General features: G+C 40.0%; 1 protein-coding gene across 4 annotated transcripts in view; it reads left to right on the forward strand.

Moving 5' to 3' along the window:
• Positions 1–1,160: 1,160 nt before the first annotated feature.
• The window catches only part of SLC25A14 (solute carrier family 25 member 14), a 30,889-nt gene continuing 17,762 nt past the window's right edge, over positions 1,161–14,287 (forward strand). The window contains exons 1-7 of one of the 4 annotated variants that reach the window (XM_014729170.3): positions 1,177–1,233; positions 1,876–2,029; positions 2,160–2,397; positions 7,584–7,677; positions 8,995–9,142; positions 11,549–11,643; positions 12,962–13,047. In XM_014729170.3, coding sequence (XP_014584656.1) covers positions 2,332–2,397; positions 7,584–7,677; positions 8,995–9,142; positions 11,549–11,643; positions 12,962–13,047 — 489 coding nt within the window. In that variant the 5' untranslated portion in view covers positions 1,177–1,233; positions 1,876–2,029; positions 2,160–2,331. Of the gene's footprint in view, positions 1,234–1,665; positions 1,782–1,875; positions 2,030–2,159; positions 2,407–7,583; positions 7,678–8,994; positions 9,143–11,548; positions 11,644–12,961; positions 13,048–14,287 lie in introns of those variants that run through there. The other 3 variants (XM_070258083.1, XM_070258084.1, XM_014729169.3) reach the window with 3 other exon arrangements.

Consider the following 14,287-nt stretch of genomic DNA (forward strand, 5'->3'; position numbering starts at 1 on the left):
CTGGACTCCTGATCTGCAGAAACCGGGAGACAGTAAATGTGTGGTGTTTAAGCTGCTAAATTTGTGGCAATGTTTTTTACGCAGCAATAGAAAACTAATATATCCTCCCACCAGCAGTGTGTGAGAATTTGACATGCTTTCTGCCAAACCCCTCGTATTGTCAGTCTTTTTAACTTTGGCCATGCTGGTGGGTGTGTATTGTGATTTTAATTTGAATATTCTAGATGACTAATAATGTTGAGCACTTTTTCATATGCTTATTGGTCATTTGGATATACTCTTTAATGAAGTGCCTTTCAAATATTTTCCCATTAAAAAAAATTGAGTTGCCTGTCTTTTTTTTTTTTTTTTGCTGGGAAAGATTCACCCTGAGCTAACATCTGTTGCCAATCTTCCTCTCTCTTTTTTTTCTCCTCCCCAAAGCCCCAGTACATAGTTGTATGTTCTAGTTGAAAGTCCTTCTAGTTCTATGTGAGCCACCACTACAGCATGGCTACTGACAGACGAGACGAGTGGTATGATCCATGCCCAGGAACTGGGCCCAGGCTGCCAAAGTGGAGCACACCCAACCTTAACCACTAGGCCATCAGGGCTGGCTCGAATTGCTTGTCTTTTTATTGCTAAGTTGACGAGTTCTTTATTTATACTGGATATGAGATTTTATAGTATATGTAGATTAAAAATCTCTTTCTCCCAGTCTGGAGCTTGCCTTTTCCCTCTCTTAATTGTTTCTTTTAATGAAAATAAAAATGTTCTCAATTCTATTTTATTTACATCTTTTTTGTTTGTTGTTTCTTTCCCCCAGTTGTATTGACATATAATTGACATAACGTATAGTCGTGTGAACTTCACCTCAATTAATAATTGAAAGAAGGTCTTCCGGCTCCAAATACAAGGCTCTCTTCATTCTTTAAGACCAGGTGTTTCTCATGGGAGAATAGAAAGAGAAAGGCATATTTTGGGTTAACATAAGTGAAAACTTTCTAACAGAGTTACCCACTAGTATGATGGGCTGACTTGTGACTTACTTTTACTTATACTCATCATATAAACCCTATTTTTGTGTACTCCCGCGTGGTTACGGAACCTTCACACGAAAGGCTCAAGAATCAGACGTAGCTCATTGACTGAGGGAACCCCCCAGGGTGCTTTGCAGCTATTCCTTCTGGTCACAGCGGTTAGAGCCAGAAGCCAGTCAGCAGGCTCTGTCGTCTTTTTCTGGCTCATTGTGAGGTGCGGATTAACTCGGACTACCCCATTAGCATTTCTACTCTTCGGATTCCTTAATTTATTATGGTCCCCTTGTCTGTTTCCAACCTGCTCTTTCACCAGTGTGTTGGGAGTACAGGGCCTGAGTCTAACTCTTCAGTCCCTAATGCCTGGAGCCTAGTAGGTGCTGAGGTTTATTTGCTTACTTGATCTTTCTTTTCTTTTCAAGCTCTGGCGCCTCACTAAATACCTCTCACCCCCTTTCCCTCATTTTGCCACTTTTGTTTTAAGCCCTTTTTCCCCGCCCCATTCCTTTCCCTCGTTTTTTCGTACTCTGCGTGAGGCGCCCCGCCCCTCGCTCCGCCCCTTCACGCTGCTTGCCCCGCCCCTCGCATCGCCCTGGCTCCGCTGGTCTCTCTCCTCTGACCCTGCCCCTCCTTTCTTGGTTCGCGCGATGGGTGGTAATGCGGTGACAAGGCGACATCTCTGCCCCCACTGGCGAGCACGTTAACCGCAGAGGCTGCCAAAGTCTCACGCCTTAGCTCCGGCTCCCTACACCTCTGGAGAGTCAGGTTGCTCCCTCTGGGTCTTTGCGCCCGAAGCCTGCCTGAGTGCCCACTAAGACCGCCGCCATTTCTGCCTCTTATTTCGCGCCTTCTTTTTTAGGCTTGGAGGAGGCGGAGTTGTAATGCCTGCGCCACTGTTGCCGAGGCGACGACTTGGTTACTTCCGTTGGTTTCAATGCTTCCGGGTTGGCATTGCGGTGGCGTTTCCGACTGTGGGAGCCTCGGCTTCCCAGTCGTCCGATGAGCCCGAGCAGGTGAGGGGGTGCTCCTGGACTTCCAGGCTGGGGAGCGGGGCTGGGCCGCGCCAGACCGCGCGGGGCCGGGCTGGCCTGGTTCCCGGCCTGGGAGGGGCTTAACGGTCCTTTGGTCTCTCTCTCCCCTCAGCCGAGTCCCTTCCCTGTCTTTCACTCTTCTGGCATCGGTGGTTTTACTTCTTCGATTGAGCCCTGCTTCCTCGACCCCCCTGGGAGGCCGCCTCCTTCAGGCGCCTCCCTTCTCTCCACGAACTCGCTCTGACAGCTGAGGAACTGGCAAGATCCTGCTACCCAGAGGGTGAATGGGTATCTTTCCCGGAATAATCCTAATTTTTCTAAGGGTGAAGTTTGCAACGGCGGCCGTGATTGTAAGCGGAGTAAGCAAACACCTCCATTGTATTAGTGTGAGGGATGCTGTTGAAAGATGCTCCCCTTCGGTTTCTACCCCTGCCACTCCTTGAGGCCGAGGCATTGAAGGCATCTATTAAAATGCAGTTCAGCTAACTAATTGGGGTGACAGCCATTATCAACATGAATTAGTTTCTCAGACAAGGTAACAGCAGGGACATTTGTAGTTTTCTGTCAGTGTTTCCTTGGTTTTTCCAGGCTGGGGATCTTCCCTCTCCTTCATTCCCTACATCATCATTCCTTTGTGTCTCCATTTTAGGCGTTTATCTCTAATCTCACTGCCAACAAACATCTAGTCTACTTTACTTCACACCATCCTAAGCTAGTTTCCCTGTCTTTCCGGTTTGTAATCCATCGCTTGCTGCAGCTCCAGTAGGCTAGCTAAAATGTGGTGGATTTCCTCAAGGCGCTCCTCCGTTCAAAAACTTAAAATATCCCTCCCACCCGGCCACACACACTTTGATTTCAAGCCTTTCAACCCAATCTGTTCCCTATCATACTTCTTGCCCAGGATTGTTTCAGTCAGATAAGGGAATTCTCTTTTCCAGTTAGGTTGCATTTGTCCTTCTCAGAACAAACCATACTGATGTCTGCTTTCACATGCTGTGCTTTTTGCCACATTTGTGTCTCTGTTCATCCTCTTCTCCTCCCCACCCCAACCCCCCCTCCCCCCGCCCTCTCCCTTACCTATACCTATCCAGATTCTACCTGCCCTTTGTCAAGGCCCATTTTAAGTTCTCACCTCCACAAGCCTTTTCAGATTATTCAAGCCCGTGCTAATTGTCTCCTTGTCTGTGCTTCTCCTGCTCTTATAGTTTGTACTATATAGTTTAGCACTTAATTTTTTCTCTAATGAACTACTTTGATTTCTTCCACCAGATTATTAGCTCTTGAAAGGCAAGTATTGTATTTCATGCAACTTTTATCCCCACTCCCATCTCCTTGGTTATCCAGGAAAGACAGGTTGAATGATAAATATTGTCATAACGTTAGAACATATCTTCTGTGTTTTTTTTAATGTGACATTTATACCCATAGCACATTGCAGGTTTGGGCATTTAGTATACGTTCAATAAATATTTGGTTAACTCTCCACTATTTCCTCCTCAATCTGAGAATCTCTAATGCCTGTTCTTTCTTAAAGGAGAAAGCAAGAAAGGCACCCAGATTTTTCTGACCAGATCTTTGGAGCAGTGTAGAGCTGTGTAACTTGTATTCTAGAAGATTCTTTTCACTTTTAGGCTATCAAATTTTCCTTAGTCGGACCTCAGAATACACATCTGCATTTCAAAGGCATTTTTTCATTAGCTTTTTTATACGATAAAACTAAGGCACTATATTTCTATTTTAACTCAGATAGGACTTCTCTCCTTTTACCCATGTCTGGGGAGAGCCCCCACAAGTCAAAATCATTTTTAGTGTGCTTGAGGTATTTTGCACAAGTAATTCTCTGCAACAAAAGTAAGGGAAGAGAATTAGTAGGCAGGGAACCTCTGAGGATCAGCAAAGTGTTGTGGACAGGGTGTGTAGCATTGGTCAAGTCCAGCAAATTAACTTTCTGATTTCTCCCCTGATCTTTTACATACAGACTGCATACATAGATAAAGGACATCACACTAGAACCAACCAAGTATTTAATGGATGTGTACCTAATTCTGTCCAAGAAATTCTAAAGGTTATATAAAGCACTGTGAGACATGGTGTCTGCCTTCAGGGATCTTACCTAGTTAAGAGAAAATAATATGAGGCAACTAGAAGATAAATCTCATCCTAGTCATTATTTGTATCCCTGAGATTAAGTTATAGAAGGGATAAAAGAAGGCTCCATAAAACATTGCACAGCTGTAGAATAGGTATGACATAACAGGCATGCATGTATATGGCCTTATGTAAAAGGCTCGGTGGTTTTAGCTGACATTTCAATGATTCAGTAGTGTGATGGCCCCCACAAAAGTGACTGCAATTTTCAGCTGTAGAAATTGAAGTATAATATAGAGGATGGTGAAAATGATCATGGATATTTAGCCAGAGAAAGATGAGATGGAGGAGAACACGATAGCTGTCTTTAAATATTTGAAGGACTCCCCTTGGGAAAAAGAGTACATATGTTCAATATTACCTCCAAAAAATGGATGACAACTAGAGGAAGGCAGACTTTTGGCTCAGTACGAGGAAGGAATGTCTAAAATCAGACCTAATCGAAGATGATACAGGACTTCTTCATAGCAAGAGTCTTTCCTAACATTGGAAGGAAAGAGATTTTGCTATCAGATGGGGGTGGTTAGGTGGCAGTAATAACAGTGTTGAATTTGGTCAGTGGTCCCCAGACTTCGCGATTTCATGGACCAATAAAATTTAAATGAAAGTTTGGGGAGGGCGCACAAATTAGGGTAGCCAGTCTTATTTTGCCAAGTAAGGACACTAAACAGAATCAACTACCAACTACTATTATCATTTCATACAAGAAAGGTGATTTTTAAAAAATGCTCCAGGAGTAGGGAGAACATGATCTAATAGATAGTCCTTTAAATTAAATACATTTAGCTGGAAAAAAGGCACCAGGTACCCTTCTTTTCTTCATTTCACCTCAGAATTGTGAAAACTTCGTTAAAGAACCACTGGGTTAGCTGACCTAAGAGCCAGTGACTGGTCTTGCTGCTCCCTGCTATGGCTCTGCCTCCTGCATTTAGCTTATTATTGCTCCCTGAACCCTGAGCACATCTTCCTTATTAAAAGGCGAGGTAACAGGTAGTAAAGTTCAGATGGAAGCTTTTTCTGTAGTGAGGACAGTTGAAAGAAGTCGTAAAGAGAAAGCTTTGGAGAGAAAGCTTTGGAGAGAAACAAAGCAGCCATTTGCAATGTTTGACTGTTTGGGGGACTTTCTAAATTGGTGAATGGAGGGGGCTTTTTTCCCCACAAACTCAGAGAGGGGATATGCCGTGGTCGTTGCTTTTGCATGCCTAACCCCTCGCCATGTGTGTCATGTTTTACCATCAACTGTAATCTTAAAATGTGGGCGTAGCTGAAAATGCTGATAAGATAGTGTTTAGTCCTCAGGACTCTTATTTGAAGCTGCAGCTGATGTTTCAAGCAGCTATTCCCGCCTTGTGTTTTAGAATTCCTTTCAACAACTTTCCTCCAAAAGAGCTATCTATCCCAGACTCTGTAGTTTAGATGGACTGACTGATCACACTATGCTTGAAAGGAAGTTTCCATAATTATTTTTGTGGCCTCTAACTAAAACATTTGTCTGCATGTTTGCTATCCTCTCTGGAAAATTGTTCTGTGCTTAGTTACAGAGAATTCCTTATGTGGAAACAAAGCAAAACCTGGTCTCCCCTAAAAAGACACTGCGACTCAGTGGTGCTAACCCCAGATTGGGCAATGGGGGAGGTGGGCAGCAAGTAATATCTGTTAAAATGTAAATTTGAGTACTTAACTTTTCAAAAATGTAATAATGATAATAGCTAATAGCTGTTGAACTAGGTGCCAGGTACTTTTCTAGGTGTCGTATGTATGTTGTTTAATTTTTACAACAACCCTATAGTTAGTATTTATTATTATCCGCATTTTACAGTTCAGAAAACCCAGGCGTAGAGTGGTTAAGTAACATGCCCAAGGTCACAGAACTAGTACGTGGTGGTGTCGGGATTTGAACCTAGGCAGTCTGACTTCAGAGTCTTCATTACTGACCATAAACCACTTGAGGTTGCTTTTGAAATTCAATGGTATACATACTGTGAAGCTCTGAAAAAGGAATATTTAAAAGAAATCCGAGAATCCATCCTAAGAGATTACTTCCAGCTGGACCAGGATTTAGGAGGTGACGCCTAGAGCAGTAGTTCTTTTTTGTTTGTTTTTTTTAAAATTTTTTTATTTTTTGAGGAAGATTAGCCCTGAGCTAACTCCTGCCAATCCTCCTCTTTTTGCTGAGGAAGACTGGCCCTGAGCTAACATCCATGCCCATCTTCCCCTGCTTTATATGTGGGACGCCTACCACAGCATGGCATGCCAAGCAGCGCCGTGTCCACACCCCGCATCCGAAGCAGCAAACCCCGGGCTGCTGAAGCAGAACGTGCGCACTTAACCGCTGCGCCACCGGGCTGGACCCAGAGCAGTAGTTCTTAAAGTGTGGAAGTATCAGCATTACTTGGAAGCTTGCAAATTCTCAGGCCAGACTCAGACCACCAATCAGAAACTCTGAGGGTAAGGCCTTGAGGTCTGTGTTTTAATTCGTCTTGTAGATGATTCTGGTGCCCATTAAAATGTGAAAACCACTGATCTAGAGGACAGAGCTGTGGAGAAAAATAAAATCCAAGCGAGAAATAGCTGAGAGTGGCAGGAAAAAAGAGCTGAAAAGATTGAGGATGACAGGTTTAATGGGGGTGGGATGGGGAAGGTGGAGAGGAGGGCAGGGAGTAGAATACATTGTTAAAGAACCCAAACATCAAAGAAAAACAATATTTTTATGTGTGTGCTTTAAAAGGCCAGGAAAAAGGAGATTCGCTAGATCGATGTGTGTTAAATGTCAGAGAAAGGGAGACGTCATCCATATTGCTGTCATTCCTCTGGGAACCAGAAGGAAGGTGAAAAGGTGCTTAGCTCAGCCTGGGCCTAGTGGGGGGAAGCTGTGTATATCTAGAAGCTAGACAAGTTAAAACCCTAAAGTTCAGTGGAGAGATGAGAAGGCTAAGAATATGAGAAGGTAGTGGTGTCAGCCTGTGCTTTGCATCTGAATCAAGCTGACTGACTACCATGAACTGCTTTTATGAGATGCCTCAGCCTATATAATTTGAACTCCAGGTTCCTTCACTTGTAGCTGTCTAGTTGAATGTCTAAGTTGGGTGTGCTGGATGGACTGAAACCTCTTCTTTGGGTGGGAATGGGGATAGCATTAAAGAAACTAGAGAGAACGAAGGGCACAGGTTGAAATTGAGTGAGTAGTACACCTCTCCCTACAGAATGGCAGTAAAGAATGCATTCATGATCATCCATCACATAAAACAGGATCCCCCATTTTGTGTCATTCCACTTGGTAGGGGTTTTCCTCTACATCTGTTTTATTTACCAATTATGAATTATGTGATCAGATGCTAACAAATGCTCCTCACTCTTGTGCCTTGTTCTGATTTGTGTTTATTTTTAGCACCAGAAAAGTGCCACTGTAAGCCATGAGATGTCTGGTCTGAATTGGAAACCCTTTGTATATGGCGGCCTTGCCTCTATTGTTGCTGAGTTTGGTAAGAATGTGAAAACTGACAAATCTGCTTCTTATGGTATAGATGGTAGCTTATGCTGATAGTTATTTTTGGTGAAAACTAGATAAAAAGTAAAAAGGTCACCCTATTTGTTTTAAAAATTATTGTCCTAAAGTCATTGAGTAATATTTTCTGAGAAAGTACTGCTAATCGGTATGGCAAGTGAAGTTAAGAAAAGTCAGACTTAGGAAGCTTTTTTGATAGTCTAATGCTTTGTTTATTTGCTAGGCTTAAGTTATATACATGAAAAAATAGAGAGAGAATTAGATAAGATAGACGTTTCTGCTATATTCCTGTACTAATGGTCTTTCTTTTATGCTAAGTTGTTTATAACTTTCTTAGTAAGTATCCAGCCTTCTGTTTTTCAAACCTCTGTTCCATTTTAGAAGAAAATTGACTAGCAAGATCAAACCAGGTTCTTCTCTGTTTGATTTTAATTTTGAAATATTTTTAGATTGTGTCTTCATCTTCCCAATTTTCTCTTTCCTAAACTATTCATCGGTGACTTCAATCCACTAATCTTTGTTGACTTTCTTGGCATATGCTATGGTGTTATGATATCAAGGTCATCAGTGACAAGAGCTATATAATCACCTTGTTAGTTTTAGACCTTGAACTATTCCTTGAAACATATTTTGTCAGTGTAATGACCACTTCTATGTGTTGACATAAGAGAAGGAAGTTTGCTTAAAGAAATTTTCCCCCCAAGCACTGTGTTGGTGTTAGTCCTGAATTACCTGAGTTACCAGGATAAGTAGCTCAAATAGGGCTTTGCCATTATCTTTCATAATACTAGGGAACTGTTTGTTTTTTGTAAACAGATAAAGGAAAAAACCCACAAAACTTTGTAATAGTGTGTAAGAGCATCTCGAGCAGCAGTCCCCTGCTTTCTTATCTTTGTGAAAGTTTGGGGAGATTTTATGAGGGAGAAGTGGGGAGACTTGAGGTGGGAAGGGGGCAGAAGCAAGAGACAGAGATAAATGCCAGACTGTCTGTTACATATGAAATTAAAACATTTAAATTATTTCGCATTTACAGCATATTAGGACCAGCTTAAAGCACTTTGTTATATCACAGTTTTATTTATACTGTGGGTCACATCCTGCTACCTGGATCCAGTATGGCACATTTTACCACATACAACTCTTGTCCTCTGACAGTGGTATTCCAGTAGAGATCTTCTATGTATTATAAAAAGGACTCTGTCTTATGTTTTAAAAATTGTCATTGGCTTCAATTCAGCCAAAATTTAGCAGTGACTCTTTGGAAAAACTTAGGACTGAGTGTGTCCCTTCATAGGAACTTTCCCTGTGGACCTAACCAAAACGCGACTTCAGGTTCAAGGCCAAAGCATTGATGTCCGCTTCAAAGAGATAAAATACCGAGGAATGTTTCATGCCTTGTTCCGAATCTATAAAGAAGAAGGTGTATTGGCTCTATATTCAGGGTGAGACTGGATTCTTTTCTTACATCATGAATAGAAATACTTTTTAAAGAAGCCGTGTGTTTCAGTTGTCCAATAATTTGTGCCCTTCGTAGTCACCATTTCAACTTGTAATTCAATACTGATGTGCCAGTTTATATTTCACTTGCTTGTAAGTCTTAAGCTTTGGTTTTTTGTTCATCTGGCTATAAGTGATACATTTTAAAATGGATATCTTGTTGCAACATTGGCTTTCTCCTGTTTTCCCGAGTCATCGATAGCCACTATGAATAGCAGCGCCAATTAACTGTATATATTTCTGTGATATTCTTAATGAATTTCCAAATGCTGACTTCTTTTAAAATTTTCCTCTTTAAAGAAATACTGTTCTGGCAGTTTCAACAGAAAATGCAGAATGAGAGAGAGGGAGACCCATCCTTTTTTTGTTAACTTTGATTAGCCATAAGTTTGTGGTTGTCCAGTTTGTAATTTATCTGCTGCCGATGTCCTAGGCCACACCTGTTCTGGGGTCCCAGTTTATTTCTCAGTGAATGGACATCAATTTTACTATTAATCTCTGTTAGACTTAATTTCAAAGGTAATTTTCTTGGGGAAAAAATCGAGTAGTACATCCTGAAGCAGGTGAATCATGGATCATCTGTTTCAGCGTGTTCTTTCATCAGCATGGATAATCACAAGATCATTTTTTTCTGATAGGAAGCAATAAAGTCAGAAATATGCGTATTTAGTCATCATTTTTTTAATCTTAACTGAGCTGCTGCTGTCTTTCTATTTATAACTATTAAAGTGTAGTTCTACAATTTGGAAGAATCTCAAAGGAGGTACGAGTGAGAATGTCTCCAATTTGTAAGCAAAACTTAAATAGGATGAAATTTTGCCTTGTGTACCTCCTCCTTGATAGGATTAAAGATGCATCTGCAACTGTTGGGAAGTAAGGTTGATTTTTTTTTGTAAATCTTAATGAGATGGATAATGCTGTATACTTCTTTTTCTACATTGTTGGATTCAATTTGGTAATTTTTTGTTAAGGATTTTTGTATCTAAGTTCATGAGAGATATTTGCCTATAGTTTTCCTTTTTTTGTATTGTTTTTATCTGGTTTTGGGATCAGGGTAGTACTAGCCTCATAAAATGAGTTGGGAAGGGGCCGGCCCCGTGGCGCAGCGGTTAAGTGCGCACGTTCCGCTTTGGCGTCCTGGGGTTCGCTGGTTCGGATCCAGGGCGCGGACATGGCACCGCTTGGCATACCATGCTGTGGTAGGCGTACCACATATAAAGTAGAGGAAGATGGGCATGGATGTTAGCTCAGGGCCAGTCTTCCTCAGCAAAAAAATAAAGGAGGATTGGTAGCAGTTAGCTCAGGGCTAATCTTCCTCAAAAACAAAAATGAGTTGGGAAGCATTCCCTCTTCTGTTTTCTGGAAGAGATTGTGTAAGAGTGCTGTTAATTTTTTAAATGTTTCATAGAATTCCCCAGTGAAATCATCTGGGTCTGGAGATTTCCTTTTTGGTAACTTTTAAATTATAAATTAAAATTTTTTAAGGTTACGAGACTGTTCAGATTATCTGTTTCATTTTGATGGAGTTTTGGTAGTTTGTGGCTTTCAAAGAATTAGTCCATTTCTTCTAAGTTGTTGAATTTATGAGCATAAAGTTGTGTATAGTATTCCCTTATTATCCGTTTAATGGCCACAGAATTTGTATTGCTATTCCATTTCATTCCTGATATTGGTGACTTACGTGTTCTTTCTTTTTATTAGTGTGAGCCTTGCTAGAGGTTTATCAATTTTATTGATTTTTTTTCAAAAAGAGCTGACTTTTTGTGTCATTGATTTTTCTTTATTTTCTTGTTTGCAATTTTATTAATTTATGTTCTTTATTATTTTCTTCCTTTGGGTTTATTTTTCTCTTCTTTTTCTAGTTTCTTGAGGTAGGAACTTACATTATTGGTTTGAAACTTTCTCCTTTTTCTAACATAAACATTTTGTGTTATAAATTTCTCTTTCAGCACTGCTTTGGCTGTATCCCACATATTGTAATGGGTTGAATTTTCATTTTCACTCAGTTCTGTATATTTTTAAAGCTTCCTTTGAGACTTACTGTGACCCATGGATTGTTTAGAATATGTTGTATAATTTCCAAGTGTTTGAGAATTTTCCGTTTTGATTTCTAATTTAATTCCATTATGGTGAGAGAACACATATTCTATATGATTTCAATTCTTTTAAATTTGTTGAGGTTTGTTTTATTACGCAAATGTGCTACCTCTTGGTGGTTCCATGGGTGCTTGAAGAAAATTCGTATTCTGCTGTGGGGTGGAATGAGGTGGGTAATGGAAATGAGTAGCCTGTCTAGATATGTATAATCTGCCAGTGCATGTTGAGTATAATTGCCTTTTTTGTTTTTGCAGAATCGCTCCTGCCTTACTAAGACAGGCATCATATGGCACCATTAAAATTGGCATTTACCAAAGCTTGAAGAGATTATTTGTAGAACGTTTAGAAGGTCAGTATGGACTCCTCATTCTCTTTTGGGGTAATACTCAAAGGGATTATTGAAATCATGCTTAGTGGGAAGTGTTCATTACAGGATGCCTGAGAATGGGTGACAATCATTTCATGGAAGAAGCGAGCTTGTACTGACTTGGGATTAATCCTTGCAGAGGTGATGTATGGGTTAGAGGGACCTGCTCTTCAAGTTTGTCCGTTTTCATATCAAAGGGAAAAAAAAGCTTCTGGTCATCACAGAGGGAACGTGGACCAAGGTTGTCCAGAACATTAATGCTATTTTCATCAACAAGAGGACTACAACTATAAGGAATTCTCTAGCTGCCAATTTGCATAAGCTTTTGTTAGGTGGAGTAGTTTTAGGCTATTATGTTCTAGATTCTGATGTACCTATGGTTACCTTGCGCACATTCAGCATTATCATGTGTCTCTCTCTTTGCTGCTGCAGCATTTCCAGCCTGCTATTGTACTAAATGGTTATTTTACCATAGGCCTGGGGCTCTTGCATTGTTGGGGACAGCTAGAGAGCCTTTCGGTTAGTAATGTCCTTTGAGTCACTTTATTGTCCTAAATCAACTTTTTCTGGATCCTCTTCTTTGAGGATCCTAAAGGATGCTCTTCCAAAATAATTTCCTTTCACAGATTCTTCGCTTGGGTTTACCCAGATGTTTCACTTGGGTTTACCCAGTTTCTATTTGTAGGCTCTTCGTGGTGAGGAGGTGTGGTGAAGATTGACTTTTCACTTTGGAACAATATGGTTTCTTTGTTCTTTTTTCTCGCTGAGAGGATTTAATTCCAAATGACTAGTTTTTCACATTTAACTACAGAAACCTTCTGTAAATAAATAGAGGGTGGTAGATATTAAGGCCCATCATAATTAATATTTAGATTTTTTCTATTAGACATAAGTTTTATGTTTTAACATTTGGTTCCTGAATCTTTAGAGTTGATTATTCTCTGGAAAAAGACTTTAAAAACCATTTTCTTTAGATGTTTAAAATGGTTGAAGGGGGAATACCACATTCTGAATTTATTTGTGGGTATCGGCAGTTATATCGAATAATAGGACATGTTCCAGTGTCCTTCAGAAATAATTATTTTAAATAGTGATTTATGTTTTATAATTTTTATTTTTCAATGTTGATTTGGGATCTAGAAATGCTTGAGTTTCTTTATTTTCACAAGCTTTGTAGTTCATTTCTACCGTCATCTCTCTGACTAGGGTTCCCTTCCTCTGATAGCTCAGTCCTCTGTTCTCAGGAACTGGTACCTAATACAAGCGGACCTTTCTTTCTTTCTCTTGTTCCTTTTTACAGATGAAACTCTTCTAATTAATATGATCTGTGGGGTAGTGTCAGGAGTAATATCTTCCACTATAGCCAATCCCACCGATGTACTAAAGGTAAGAGAGGTCTGGTAGCGTTGGATGTATGCAGTGTGATGTGAAAAGAGCATGATCTTTGAGTCAGATTTGAGGTCAGATCCTCACTTTGTCACTTGCCAGCTGTAAAACCTTGGGCAAATCACTTAACTGCTTTAAGCCTCAGTTTCCTCATTTGTAAAATGGAGACAATTCAGTACTTATCACATGGGGTTGTTAAGGATTAGAGATAGTATATGTAAACCGCCTCTCATTGTACTTGGTAGGTAGTAGATGCTCAATAACTAGTAGTCAATTTATTATGATATGCATCAATCCATTGGTCTTCGAACTAGAATACGCAAACCTCTATAAGTTCTTTCCAAGGGCTATGCAATTTGAAGGGAATTGGTTTCCCTTGAATTTCCAAATCCCTGACTTCCATTTGTACTCTTTTCTAAAACTGATTTGAGGATGAATTTGTGTTTATGATAGTCCTTTCCCCGCTTTACAAAAGAAAGGCATGTCCTGCACCCATTCCATGTCTTACTATGGTATACTGACCTGTGGTGTAACCTGAGGTACCAAACAAAGGGATAAATTGAAATAGATTTTTTTGAGAAACTCCTTTAATAAGTAATTGAGGTACCTTAAGTCTGTAATGCCCCTGTCTTTTCCTGTCTTATCCATATTTCTGTTAAGGGTGGGATTTGGCCTTAAATGGTATATTTTGGCCTGTGTTGGGATATTGTGATTTCAGAGCTAGAACAGTATAGGTTAGTGTTGCTGAGTTTTAAAAATATAATTGGATTACTTTCAGCTTTTATCCAAACACAGAGTGAAACATTTATTTTAATAATATTAATCTTCATCTTATTTTATCTCATAAAATGGTAAACATATCCTACTTATTAACTTTTTTAAACGTATGATTAATTAATGGCACTAAATATATGATTAAAATGTGTGAGAGGATCTCAAGTTTTTAAAAATTATTTTAGGGAGAATGTGAGAAAAAAGTAGGAGGACATATGCTTTATTTATTTGAAACCAGAGGTAGCTAGGTTAGTGAAGGAGAAATCTATTGCAATTCAGAGTTTTGAGAACCGAGAGAGTAACTTGAAAAACAGCACACACGAAGGAAACCGTTGATTGATGAAGAAAAGACATGAAATGATCTTTCTGGATTAAATTGAGAGTAATTTAGCTACAGAGTTTTTATATCACTTTAGAAATTTACCGAACAAGTATTTATGAAGAGAACTGCTGCATCCTAAAGCTC

The sequence above is a fragment of the Equus caballus genome, chromosome X (genome assembly GCF_041296265.1).
Source record: "Equus caballus isolate H_3958 breed thoroughbred chromosome X, TB-T2T, whole genome shotgun sequence".
Classification (NCBI taxonomy): Eukaryota; Metazoa; Chordata; class Mammalia; order Perissodactyla; family Equidae; genus Equus; species Equus caballus.